At 34.9% G+C, this 13463-nt stretch overlaps 1 protein-coding gene across 1 annotated transcript in view; it reads left to right on the forward strand.

The window, feature by feature from the left end:
* PPP2R5A (protein phosphatase 2 regulatory subunit B'alpha) overlaps nt 1-13463 on the forward strand; it is a 101366-nt gene that overhangs the window by 38208 nt on the left and 49695 nt on the right. Inside the window, exons 2-3 of the mRNA XM_061187515.1 lie at nt 3701-3897; nt 6904-7005. Coding sequence (XP_061043498.1) covers nt 3701-3897; nt 6904-7005 — 299 coding nt within the window. The remainder of the gene's footprint in view (nt 1-3700; nt 3898-6903; nt 7006-13463) is intronic.

Here is a 13463-nt window from a genome sequence, read left to right on the forward strand (position 1 = left end):
CTCAGAGCCAAAGGTGTTGAAATGTTAACTGCTTTCTAAATATATCTAATGTTTGGGAAAATCCAGATGTGACCTGTTCCATCCAAATATTAGGTAATGCTGCGATATAATTCTGGAGGAGAAAGCAACTTCAAAGAAATCTTTAGGCTAAGTAGCGGATTACTGAATGGAGAAGCTATGAAAAACATTAATTTCTTCCGAAGGAGACTCAAGAGTTAGGTGCCCAGAAAGAGAAACTTCCTAGAAAAAAGAAAGAAAAAAAAGAAAAAGAAACTTCCTTTTTATATGTAACATGTTCCTGAATCTCCTGTTTGTCAGTCTTGAAAATCATTTTGTGTCTTGTAACATGTTAGCTGTAGGCTACTAGCCTGTGGTGTAAGAGAAAAATGCCTTCCATTTGTATCTACTTTGACATATATGCACTCACCTTCATGATCATTATCTCATTTAATCCATTTAAATCAACCATCAAGGTAGGTTATTGATAAAAATGGTCATTGTTATAAATTCTTAAGCATAGACATGATGTAATAATTCACTATTTATGCCAGCTTTGATATACAGCCTCTTTTCTTTGTTCTATAGCCTATTTTAATTCAGTGCATAATCTTATTCTTCAAATTCAGAGTTTTTTCTAGCATCAAATACACATTTGTTGGCTCCTTATATACCCTATGCTAGAAGTAAAAGAGATAAAAAGGAAAGCCTGCTCAGTGAATGATCCTTGCCCTTGAGGAACCTGAATTCTTTTGATGAGTGCTAAAAGAAATATTCATTAAATACAGGCCCAAAGTTAATGCATGCTCAAGTGTATGATTGAGATTGTATTATAGATGTCCAGAGAAGGGAGGGATCAGTTCATCCTGACCTACCTAAGGGAAGTTTGGTGGAGAATGTGAGATTTCAGTTTATTCTTAAAGGGTGAGTAGGATTTGGAAACATAGGGGAGGAATCTGGTAAGGTATTTCAGGTAGGGAAGAGTCTGAACAAAGATACGGCCTTTGGAGAACAGAGAGAGGAGTGATTTCACATAGAGAAGGTGGTTTGGAGGAGGAAGGAGAGAATAGCGCTGGCTATCTAAGGTGATCTCTAATTGAACTGGGATATTGTATGAGTTTGTATTTTTTTAGCATAAGGAAAAAAAGCTTAAAAATATTTTAAAACTCTCTTAAACTGAGTTACCTTCTAAAAGTATGGCACCTATTTCCCCAAACCATCATTATAATGGAATTTAACTATATATAAAGATATGTATTATAATAAAGAGACAGTATAAAGCTATACAATAAGGATGTAGATATATTTATAAATAGATAAAGATATTACTGAGTAATGGAGAGAACTATGGGGATTTCTTGTACAGTGTGAGTTGAGAAGGATTCTTACAGCCCAAATTATCACCCACTTCTCTAATGTATAATACATACCCAATCTAATAAGTTTAGCCTGATTAGGAAACTTACAAAAAGGACAGGTGTCCATCTTTTAGTTTTTCAAGCCAAGTATTTGTATTAAGCAGACGTCTATTTAGTAATTGAAATAAACTAAATACCAATCTTAAGTGGATACCTTTTTAACTTTAAGGGAGAAAACCCCAAGAGAATTTAAGGAAAAGGCCATTTAAGATACACTAACTTCTCAGGGAATGAGCAGATTCTACTTAGAATAGCTGATGGTCATTTTGGGATGAAGTAGTATAGTGAATTATGACTGGTAAGATTATATGCAGTATGTATGTCGGATGGTGCTTCACTCTCACCTGCAATAGAATGAGGTTTAATAAACTTCTGGGTAAAGATAACTGTTTAACAAATTACTTGGTATTGAAAGTAGTTACAAATTTAATGGTCTTTTTTTAAAAGGATACATAAAAATGTTCCCACAGAAGAACAGTTCAAATAAAGGTGTTCTTGAATCAAAAACTTTATGGAAGTGATCATCAAAAATGTCATGTACTCTGTCAATATTACATGAACTCTGATGCCAGTCTTAGGATTGTAGACCTTGGCTTTCATGTAGCAGAGAGCCATTATTGATTTTGGAACATAGAGTGTTATGCAAACTCTTTTTAAGTGTGGCACTACCACAGAAGAAGTTTCTGCTGGCATAGCCATAAATGGGTTGCAGCAAATTCAAAATTTTTTTAGAATCTTTATATTTTTACTTCAAAAGTCATGTGAATTTTGTCATTCTTTATAATATATCTATTTTTTTTGTAAATATTATGTTTTAAGTTATTGAACAAAATTGACTAATTAAAAGGATATGCTGTATTTGTCTTCTTTGTGTGAGTGGGCTTAGGATATCTGACCTGCTATATTTTAGCAGTACCTTATCTAGCTCAGCTTTTTAAGGACAGCACTTGAATATAGCTGCAAAGTAATTTCACTTGGCTTCCTGCCCCAGAGGAATTAAAAAGCATGGGCATCCTTGGTTAGGTTATCATCTTTATGAAGATTTCTACCTCTATCTTTATATAAAGCAGGCATTGGTTTTGAATGAAGGAATACTGTTGTATACTATGAGCTCAGTATCAGTATTGGAATACATGATTTTTAAAAATTTAATCTCAGTAGTTCAAGAAACAAATAATTGAGCTGAATAACCGAAGGTCCTTGTTTATAGATTTGAAATTCAGAAGTGAAATGTCATTACTTTTTGAATGTTGCAAACAAAAAGATTTAATACATTTGTTAGAATCAAATGATTATAATGTGCCCATATTTTTGTACTCAGTAGAAGATAAAACAATAAACATTTACTGAATGCATGTTGTGTGGCAGGTACTGTGCTAGATAATGAGAGGGCGGAGGGAGGGGAAGAGAGAGAGAAAGAAAGGGAGAACACTTGTTTCCTGTCTTTGGGGGCCTCGTAATCTAGGAGTATAATACATGTAAAATATAACTGCCATATAGCACAGTAAATACTACAATAGAGATAGCACCTAAGATACATTTGGGTAAATGTGGATTAACCAACCAATTTAGCTTCAGTGCCATAGAGAAAGCTTCTGAGAGTGGAATATGCTTATGCTGAAACTTATTAATAAATGGGGAGAGTTCTCAGGGTGGAAATGTGGGAAAAGGGCATTCCAGGCAGAGGAAACACTGTAAAATCTTCAGGAAATTGCAGAGAGCATGGTTTAACCAAGTGAAGGTGCATGCTAGATAGTGTTGAGAGATGACTCTTGGCCGTAGGCAGCTTCATTTTGTATACAATCCTAAGGAGTTTGAACGTCATTCTGTAATTTTTGGAGGATCATTGAAAAGTATTGAGTATGATCAGAATGATTCTCATTTTAGCAAGATTTTAGCTTTTGAAGTAGTTTAGAGGATAAATCAGGAATCGCAGGTTATGGCCCCAGGCAAGAGGAGCAGTTAGGATGTCATTGCTGTAGTCTAAATGATGAATGTGAGAGCCGTTAAAAGTGGCAGAGGGAATGACAAGAAAAGGATAGATTCCAGATAAGTTAAAGAAACGGAATCAATAACATTTAATGATTGATTGTGGGTAGTGAGAGAGGAGGAAGATAGAAATTCATGTCTGGTGTGAATAATGGGATTAGATGGGTAAATTTCTCACTAGATTTTTGCGAGAAGTTTTACTTTATGTATGTGAATAGCTTCTACAAAATTGGTAAACATATGAAGGTAACTTCTGAGTAGGTCATTTCTAAGTTTCTCTTTATTTTTATTTACAGATGCCACTTCAAATGAACAACAAGAGCTTTTCTGTCAGAAGCTGCAGCAGTGTTGCGTACTGTTTGATTTCATGGACTCTGTTTCAGACTTGAAGAGCAAAGAAATTAAAAGAGCAACATTGAATGAACTGGTTGAGTATGTTTCAACTAATCGTGGTGTAATTGTTGAATCAGCGTATTCTGATATAGTAAAAATGGTAAGCCTCTAGACTTAAGTTCCTCAGATTTATATAAATTCAAGTAAGATCTGAGGTGTAATTATGATTTAATGAGACTGATTTTTAATAAATATACAATAATTAATGTGCTCAAAAGAATGTTTTTTTAAAATAGTCCATTTGAAAGATTATCCATCCATTCCAATGATGGTGTCATTGCTTTATAATAGTTTGGGAATTCAATAGCCACAATGGCTGGTGGCTACCACATTGGATAGTGCAGATCTAGAGCTTAGGAGAAAGATATAAGCTCAAGATCATACAGACAGATAGATAATTAATGTGCAGCTGAATAGTTGCGGAGAAAGAACATCTAAAGGGGGAAGAAAAGACCAATGAAAAACTATGGGGCTCTCAGCATCTCAGCAGTGGATAAGGGAGTCAGATCTAAAACAAATCTTATTTAGGACATTTTGATATCATATATGTAGATTCTATAACACTGAATTTTAATCAAAACGTGGGACCTTTAAGAGGTTAAATGATGTAAACAAAAATTTGAAATATCTGATGTGAAAAGTATTGAAGTAAGGTTGTTTAGGATACTGTTTATTAATTATTTAACCATATTCTCCATCAAACTGTAGAAATTTGTTTTGGACTTGCGGTTTTTATATTTTGGGGCATAACAAAATACAAAAAATTCATTTGGAATAATTAGAGTCACTGAGTACACAATTTAAGCTTAAATGTTGGTTATAGAAGGTCATAGCAAGTATAATCTAAGCTATAAACTATACAAGTTAGTTGCCTTAATTTCTTTCCCTGTGCCTAATATATGTTCTGGGGGAAGAGCAAAATGTGTAGGAAAGTTAAATTTGACCCTAATACACTAGTTGAGTTTTCTTTCATCATATTGTACTAGAAGACCAATTAAAAGGACTTAGGACATTTTGGTTAGTTTTTTTCTTTTTAAAAAAGAAAATAAAAGCCTTAAGATTTTTTTTTAAAGATTAGCTCTAGAGAGAACATTAATCAAAATGAAATTAGCTTCCTCAATTCCACAGATAATTAAAAGCGACAGTTTGAGAATATAAGTATTGGTTATTGATAGACTTTGTATTTTGTTCTTTGTTTTGTGTTTGTCATTAAAAAATGTTCAGGGGGAAAATGCAGTATTTCCACTTTACTGATTTCAAATGGTTTGTATTCAGGAATTTTGAAAATCCTAGGGAAGATATTTTTATCTCTCTAAAGTTGTTGCCTCAGATATTGAAAGTACTCAAATATTTGAGTCAAATTATTTTGTAATTTTCTATTTACTAATAAATTCTGAGATTTTTTTTTTTTTCACACACACTGTATTTTATTTTTACAAGAGATAAATAGACTGACACCAAGCATTGTACATGGATGACCACAACAAAAGCAACAATGATTGCAATTACCAAACATGAAACACACTCATACTATGTCATAATATTGACATTCAGTCCAGTAATCCTCCACTGCAACAGCTCCTTTACTTTGCAGTGAAAATTGATTTGTATATTCTTTGCCTCTGAGTCCTTGTGGGATTTTTTCTTTTTTTAAATTCAACCAGAAAGTCACAAAAATTATACTCATCCTCATCAGTTCAAATTCTGAGATTTAATTTCTTTTCCCAAGTAAAAAGATGTGTGTGTTTTGTCCTTTTTTTTTTTTTTTTTTTAACTTCTGGGTACTTAATTTCTAGATAAGAAGCCAACTCACCCACTTAGTTCTTTAAAGCTCGTATGTGTATTTGCTGTATACAGTTAATTTTATTGGTGGCTACAAGGTTTAACTTTTTCTTTTCCTACCAACAATAATAAGTATGATTTCAAAGGCAAATTATGCCCTCCTGTGGGACATATTTCCTTTTCAAGTTCTGTCTATGACTTTCTGCCACTCTGTGAAATTGATATTTATCAAACTATTTATTGGCTCTGCCCGCATATACTGGCTTTGAGTTCTAGCAAATCAAATTCTGGATTATAACTTTCTAAGTCTTAGGGTTATAGTAATTGACTGTTAGCAGTTATTTGGATTACCATAGATGCTACTTCATAAGAATGGTTGGGAATTTGCTTGCACCACCAAACAACGCTTGTCTCATCCTCTGTTCCCCAAATAATTTATCTTAAATGACCAGCCCCTCAAAATTAGGGCCTTACATGTTTACTAAACCATTTGGTCTGTCAGTCTGTTCATCATTCTTCAACGAATTTTGAGTTGGGCTCACAATCCATCCTTTGCTAGAGAAAAAGGATATGTAGTTCACTTTGGTACTAAGACAGACAATGTGAAAGATGAAGTTATAACCTAAAATGAAGACTCTGAAATGAAGAGTCTCAAAGCATATCTTATTTCAGAGAGATTAATATTTTTTTAAAAAAATGCTCAGAGTTAATGAAATACAGTAAATTAAGTCATCATGGGGTATTATAACTATGTCTGTAATGGCAGTGAATAACTATGTCTGTAATGACAGTGAAAGTATTCTACCCCCATCCTCCTCTTCTTTAGCGTGGTGTGTATGTGTAAGAGATATTTTACCAAACTCTTGGGTTATAAGGTAAGTAAATGGCTGGGTTAGAATATGGGGGGAGTTGTGGAAAGATGAAAAGAATCAAGTTAAGGATAGGGAGAGTTAGGAACTTTATGCTCCCCCCACCCAGTTCCCTCCCCTCCTCTTTTTGTTTTTTTTTTTTTTTTTTTAAAAGCAAAACTTGGAAAGAAAAACTTGTGATTTAAGGAAGAGGAATCTAGAGGTAATCTGTACGAAGTTTGATGTCTATAGAAGTCAGAATTATGGGACAGAGAAAAGAGAGAAACAAATGGCTGTCTTCATATCTTGAAGAGATTTATAGGTTTTGAACTAAGCTTATAGCCACAACTTAACCTTTTTCTTAAATAAAGTTATCTTAAAAATATTTCATTTTGCATTTTTAAATTCAATTAAGCAACAAAAACTTATGTTTATGTTTATTTAGAACATGAATCTAAATTTATTTTTCTTTACAGATCAGTGCTAACATCTTCCGAACTCTTCCTCCAAGTGATAATCCAGATTTTGATCCAGAAGAGGATGAGCCCACACTTGAGGCCTCTTGGCCTCACATACAAGTATGGAACATAACTTTGTATTGACAATTTTTACATTTATGATATTCTGCTGAAATCACAGAACTCTGTTTTAGACCTGAGTGTCTATTTAAAGTACTTGACTTTTAATATGTTTTCTTAACATTTTCTTTTCTCAAAATGCTGCTTTTCACTTTTTTTATTGTGGTAAAATACACTTAACATTTACCATTTAAACCATTTTAAAGTGTATTCCGTAGCATTAAGTGCATTTTTAATGCTATGCAACCATCACTACTATCTAGTTCCATAACCTTTTCATCACCCCAAATGGAAACCCCCTTGTCATTAACAGTCACTTCCCATTCTCCCACCCCCACAGCCCCTGGCAGCTTTTCATCCACATTCTGTCTCTATGGATTTGCTTGTCCTGGATATTTAATATAAATGGAGTCATATAATATGTGGCCTTTTGTGTTTGGGTTCTTTCACTTAACATAATATTTTCAGGGTTTATCAATATTGTAACATGTATCAATATGTCATTCCTTTTAATGGCTGAATAATATTCCATTGTATGGACATACCACATTTTGTTTATCCATTAATCAGTAGATGGACATTTGGGTGGTTTCTACCTTTTGGGTGTTGTGATTAGAGCTGTTAAGAATGTTACACATTCATGTACAAGTTTTTGTTTAACATCTGTTTCCCATAGGTTTTAATATGTTGTGTTTTTGTTTTCATTCATTTCAAAATATTTTCTGATTTCCTCTGTGATTTATTTGGCCCATTAGTTATTTAAGAATGTGTTTAATTTCTACATACTTGTGACTCCCAGATTTCTTTCTGTTATTGATTTATAATTTTATTCCATTGTGGTTGTAGAATATACTTTGAAGTTTTCAATCCTTTTAAATTTATTGAGGCTTTTTTTTATGGCCTAGCATATGGTTTATCATGGAGAATGTTTCATGTGTACTTGAGAAGACCACGCATACTGTTGTTGTTGGGTGGAGTGTTGTGTTGAAATCTCTTAGATCTAGTTGGTTGTTTAAGTCTTCTGTTTCTTTGTTGATCTGTCTAGTTCTATCCATTATTGAAAGTGAGATATTGAAGTCTCCAACTATTGTTGTTGAATTGTCTATTTCTCTCTTCAGTTCTGCCAGTTTTTGCTTCAGGAATTTTGGGGGCCCTATTGTTAGCTGCATATGTTTATAATTGTTTTATCTTCCTCTTGGATATGTCCCTTATCATTATAACTCTAATAACAGTTTTTGTGTTAAAGTTCATTTTTTCTGATATTTACTGTCTAACTGCCACTGTCTAACTCTCTTTTGGTTACTATTTGCATGATATGTCTTTTCCATACATTTACTTCTTATCTGTTTGTTTCTTTGAATCTAAATTGTGTTTCTTGGGAATTCCCTGGTGGTCCAGTGGTTAGGACTCTCCACTTTCACTGCTACGGGCCTGGGTTCAGTCCCTGGTCAGGGAACTAAGATCCTGCAAGCTGCACAGCATGGCAAATAAATAAATAAATAAATAGTGTTTCTTGTAAGCAGCATGTAGTTGGAACCCCCCCCTTTTTTTTTTTAATCAATTTTGACAGTCTCTGCCTTTTGAGCAGTGTTTAATCCATTTACATTTAATGTAATTACTGATAAGGTAGGATTTATGTCTTCCATTTTGCTGTTTTATGTCTTACATCTTTTTTGTTCCTCTGTTCCTCCATTATTACCTTTTGTATTAAATAGGTATTTTCTAGTGTACCATTTTAATTCCCTTGTTTAACTATGTTTTTTTGAGTTACTTTCTTAGTAGTTACCCTAGGGATTACAATTAGCATCTTAAAACGATCTAGTTTGGTTGAATGCTAACTTAATTTTAGTAGTATACAAAACTTTAGTCCAGTATACCTCCATTCCCTCCCCCTTCCTTTGTGGTATTACTGTCATACAAATTAGATCTTTATGCAGGCATAAAATAACATCTTATTGCACTTCACTTTATTGCACTTTGCAGATATTGCATTTTTTACAGATTGAAGGTTTGTGGCAATCCTGTGTTGAACAAGTCTGTCAGAACCATTTTCCAACAGCATTTGCTTACTTCATGTCTCAGTGTCACATTTTGATAATTTTTGGAATATTTCAAACTTCTACACTGTTATATTTTTTATGGTGATCTTTGATGTTATTATTGCAAAAAGATTACAACTTCCTGAAGACTCAGATGATGGTTAGCATTTTTTAGCAATAAAGTATTTTTTAATTAAGGTATGTACACTGTGTTTTTAAACATAATGCTATTGCATACTTAAGAGACTATAGTGTACACATAACTTTTATATGCATTGGGAAACCAAAAAAAATCATGTGACTTACTTTAGTGCAATATTCGCTTTCTTATGGTGGTCTGGAACCAAACCTGCAATATCTCCAAGGTATGCTTATACATTGTACACCCATCAACACAGTTTTGTATTTATTGCTTTATGTGGTTGTCTTGTAAAGCAGGAGAACAAAAGAGTTATAAATAAAAGTACATTTATACTGTCTTTTATATTTACCTATGTAGTTACCTTTACCTCTTTATTTCTTCCTATGGAATCAAGTTATATATGGTGTCCTTTCATTTAAGCCTGAAGGATTCCTTTTAGTATTTCCTGTAAGGCACGTCTGTTGATCTGGGAATCTCTTAATTTTCCCTTCATTTTTGAAGGGGAGTTTTGCTGGATATAGAATTCTTGGCTAACTGCCTTTTTCCTTCAACACTTTGAAGGTGTCATCCTATTAGTCCTCTGGTGTCCATGGTTTTTTTGTGACAAGTCAGTTATTAATCTTATTTAGGATCTGATGTATGTAATAAGTTATTTATTACTTGCTGCTTTGAAAATTTTCTTTGTCTTTAACTTTCTGTCTGTTTGATTATGATGTCTCTAGATATGCATCTCTTTGACTATTCTAGTTGGACTTCAGTGAGCTCCACTTAATAGTTCATTGTATAAATTAATACTTTTCATCAAATTTGGTTGTTTTTAGCTATTTCTTCAACTATTTTTCTTCCTCTTTCTCCTCTCCTTCTGAGACTCCCATTATGTGTATCTTGGTATGATTGATGGTTTCCCACAGGTCTCTGAAGCTCTGTTCATTTTGTGTTCAATCTTTCTTTCTACACCTCAAACTAGATAATCTCTATTGACCTTTCTTCTGCCAGCTCAAACTGTTTTTCATTGTTTTTTGTGAGATAGCAAATTTACTGAAGTCCTCACTCTGCCATTGCAAAAGTCCATCTCTGTAGCACATCTTTTTAGTTGAGACTGAGGGAAGGATAGTCTTCCTGCCCTAATGCCATTGTGTGACAACTCACTCCTCATAATTATTGGAAAATTGGTAATAAAAATTTATTATATAGATTGGTTCAAGATGGCGGAGTAGAAGGACATGGTCTCACTCCCTCTTGCAAGAGCAATGGAATCAAAACTAACTGCTGAACACTCATCGACAGGCAGACACTGGAACTCACCAAAAAAGATACCCCACATCCAAAGACAAAGGAGAAGCCACAATGAGACGGTAGGAGGGGCACAATCACAATAAAATCAAATCCCATAACTGCTGGGTGGGTGACTCACAAACTGGAGAACACTTACACCACAGGAGTCCAACCACTGGAGTGAAGGTTCTGAGCCCCACGTCAGGCTTCCCAACCTGGGGGTCCGGCAACGGGAGGAGGAATTCCTAGAGAATCAGACTTTGAAGGCTAGCGGGATTTCATTGCAGGACTTCGACAAGACTGGGGGAAACAGAGACTCCACTCTTGGAGGGCACACACAAAATAGTGTGTGCATTGGGACCCAGGGGAAGGAGCAGTGACCCCACAGGAGACTGAACCAGACCTACCTGCTAGTGTTGGAGGGTCTCCTGCAGAGGCAGGGGGTGGCTGTGTCTCACCGTGACAAAAAGGACACTGGCAGCAGAAGTTCTGGGAAGTACTCCTTGGCGTGAGCAGACAAGCGGATTAAAGTTTTACTGAGCTCTGCCCACCGGAGCAACAGCCAGCTCTACCCACCACAAGTCCCTCCCTTCAGGGAACTTGCACAAGCCTCTTAGATAGCCTCATCCACCAGAGGGCAGAAAGCAGAAGCAAGAAGAACTACAGTCCTGCAGCCTGTGGAACAAAATCCACATTCACAGAAAGATAGACAAGATGAAAAGGCAGAGGGCTATGTACCAGATGAAGGAACAAGATAAAACCCCAGAAAAACAACTAAAGTGGAGATAGGCAACCTTCCAGAAAAAGAATTCAGAATAATGAGAGTGAAAGAATGGAGGCAAAGATCGAGAAGATGAAAGAAATGTTTAACAAAGACCTAGAAAAATTGAAGAACAAACACCTAGAAGAATTAAAAAACAAACAAATGGAGATGAACAATACAATAACTGAAATGAAAAAATACACTAGAAGGAATCAGTAGCAGAATAACTGAGGCAGGAGAATGGATAAGTGACGTGGAAGACAGAATGGTGGAATTTACTGCCACGGAACAGAATAAAGAAAAAAGAATGAAAAGAAATGAAGACAGCCTACAAGACCTCTGGGACAACATTAAAAGCAACAACATTCACATTATAGGGGTCCCAGAAGGAGAAGAGAGAGAGAAAGGACCCGAGAAAATATTTGAAGAGATTATAGTTGAAAACTTCCCTAACATGGGAAAGGAAATAGCCACCCAAGTCCAGGAAGTGCAGAGACTCCCAGGCAGGACAAACCCAAGGAGAAACGCGCTGAGACACATAGTAATCAAATTGACAAAAATTAAAGGCAAAGAAAAATCATTCAAAGCAACAAGGGAAAAAACGACAAATAACATACAAGGGAACTCCCTTAAGGTTAAGAGCTGATTTCTCCGCAGAAACTATACAAGCCAGAAGGGAGTGGCATGATATATTTAAAGTGATGAAAGGGAAGACCTACAACCAAGATTACTCTACCCGGCAAGGATCTCATTCAGATTTGATGGAGAAATCAAAAGCTTTACAGACAAGCAAAAGCTAAGAGAATTCAGCACCACCAAACCAGCTTTACAACAAATGCTAAAGGAACTTCTCTAAGTGGAAAACACAAGAGAAGAAAAGGACCTACAAAAACAAACCCAAAACAATTAAGAAAGTGGTCATAGGAACATACATATTGATAATTACCTTAAACGTAAACGGATTAAATGCTCCAACCAAAAGACACAGGCTTGCTGAATGGATACAAAAACAAGACCCATATATATGCTGTCTACAAGAGACCCACTTCACACCTAGGGACACATACAGACTGAAAGTGAGGGGATGGAAAAAGATATTCCATGCAAATGGAAATCAAAAGAAAGCTGGAGTAGCAATACTCATATCAGATAAAATAGACTTTAAAATAAAGAATGTTATAAGAGACGAGGAAGGACACTACATAATGATCAAGGGATCAATGCAAGAAGAAGATATAACAATTATAAATGAATATGCACCCAACATAGGAGCACCTCAATACATAAGGCAACTGCTAACAGCTATAAAAGAGGAAATCGACAGTAACACAATAACAGTGGGGGACGTTAACGCCTCACTTACACCAATGGACAGATCATCCAAACAGAAAATTAATAATGAAACAGAAGCTAAAAATGACACAATAGACCAGATAGATTTAATTGATATTTATAGGACATTCCATCCAAAAACAGCAGATTACACGTTCTTCTCAAGTGCGCATGGAACATTCTCCAGGAGAGATCACATCTTGGGTCACAAATCAAGCCTCAGTAAATTTAAGAAAATTGAAATCATATCAAGCATCTTTTCTGACCACAACGCTATGAGATTAGAAATCAATTACAGAGAAAAAAACGTAAAAAACACAGACACATGGAGACTAAACAATACGTTACTAGATAATCAAGACATCACTGAAGAAATCAAAGAGGAAATCAAAAAGTACCTAGAGACAAATGACAATGAAAACATGATGATCCAAAACCTATGGGATGCAGCAAAAGCAGTTCTAAGAGGGAAGTTTATAGCTATACAAGCCTACCTAAAGAAACGAGAATAATCTCAAGTGAACAATCTAACCTTACACCTAAAGGAACTAGAGAAACAAGAACAAACAAAGCCCAAAGTTAGCAGAAGGAAAGAAATCATAAAGATCAGAGCAGAAATAAATGAAATAGAAACAGAAAAAACAATAGCAAAGATCAATAAAACTAAAAGCTGGTTCTTTGAGAAGATAAACAAAATTGATAAACCATTAGCCAGACTCATCAAGAAAAAGAGGGAGAGGACTCAAATCAATAAAATTAGAAATGAAAAAGGAGAAGTTACAACAGACACAGCAGAAATACAAAGCATCCTAAGAGACTACTACAAGCAACTCTTTGTCAATAAGATGGACAACATGGAAGAAATGGACAAATTCTTAGAAAGGTATAACCTTCCAAGACTGAACCA

The sequence above is a fragment of the Eubalaena glacialis genome, chromosome 3 (genome assembly GCF_028564815.1).
Source record: "Eubalaena glacialis isolate mEubGla1 chromosome 3, mEubGla1.1.hap2.+ XY, whole genome shotgun sequence".
Lineage (NCBI taxonomy): Eukaryota > Metazoa > Chordata > Mammalia > Artiodactyla > Balaenidae > Eubalaena > Eubalaena glacialis.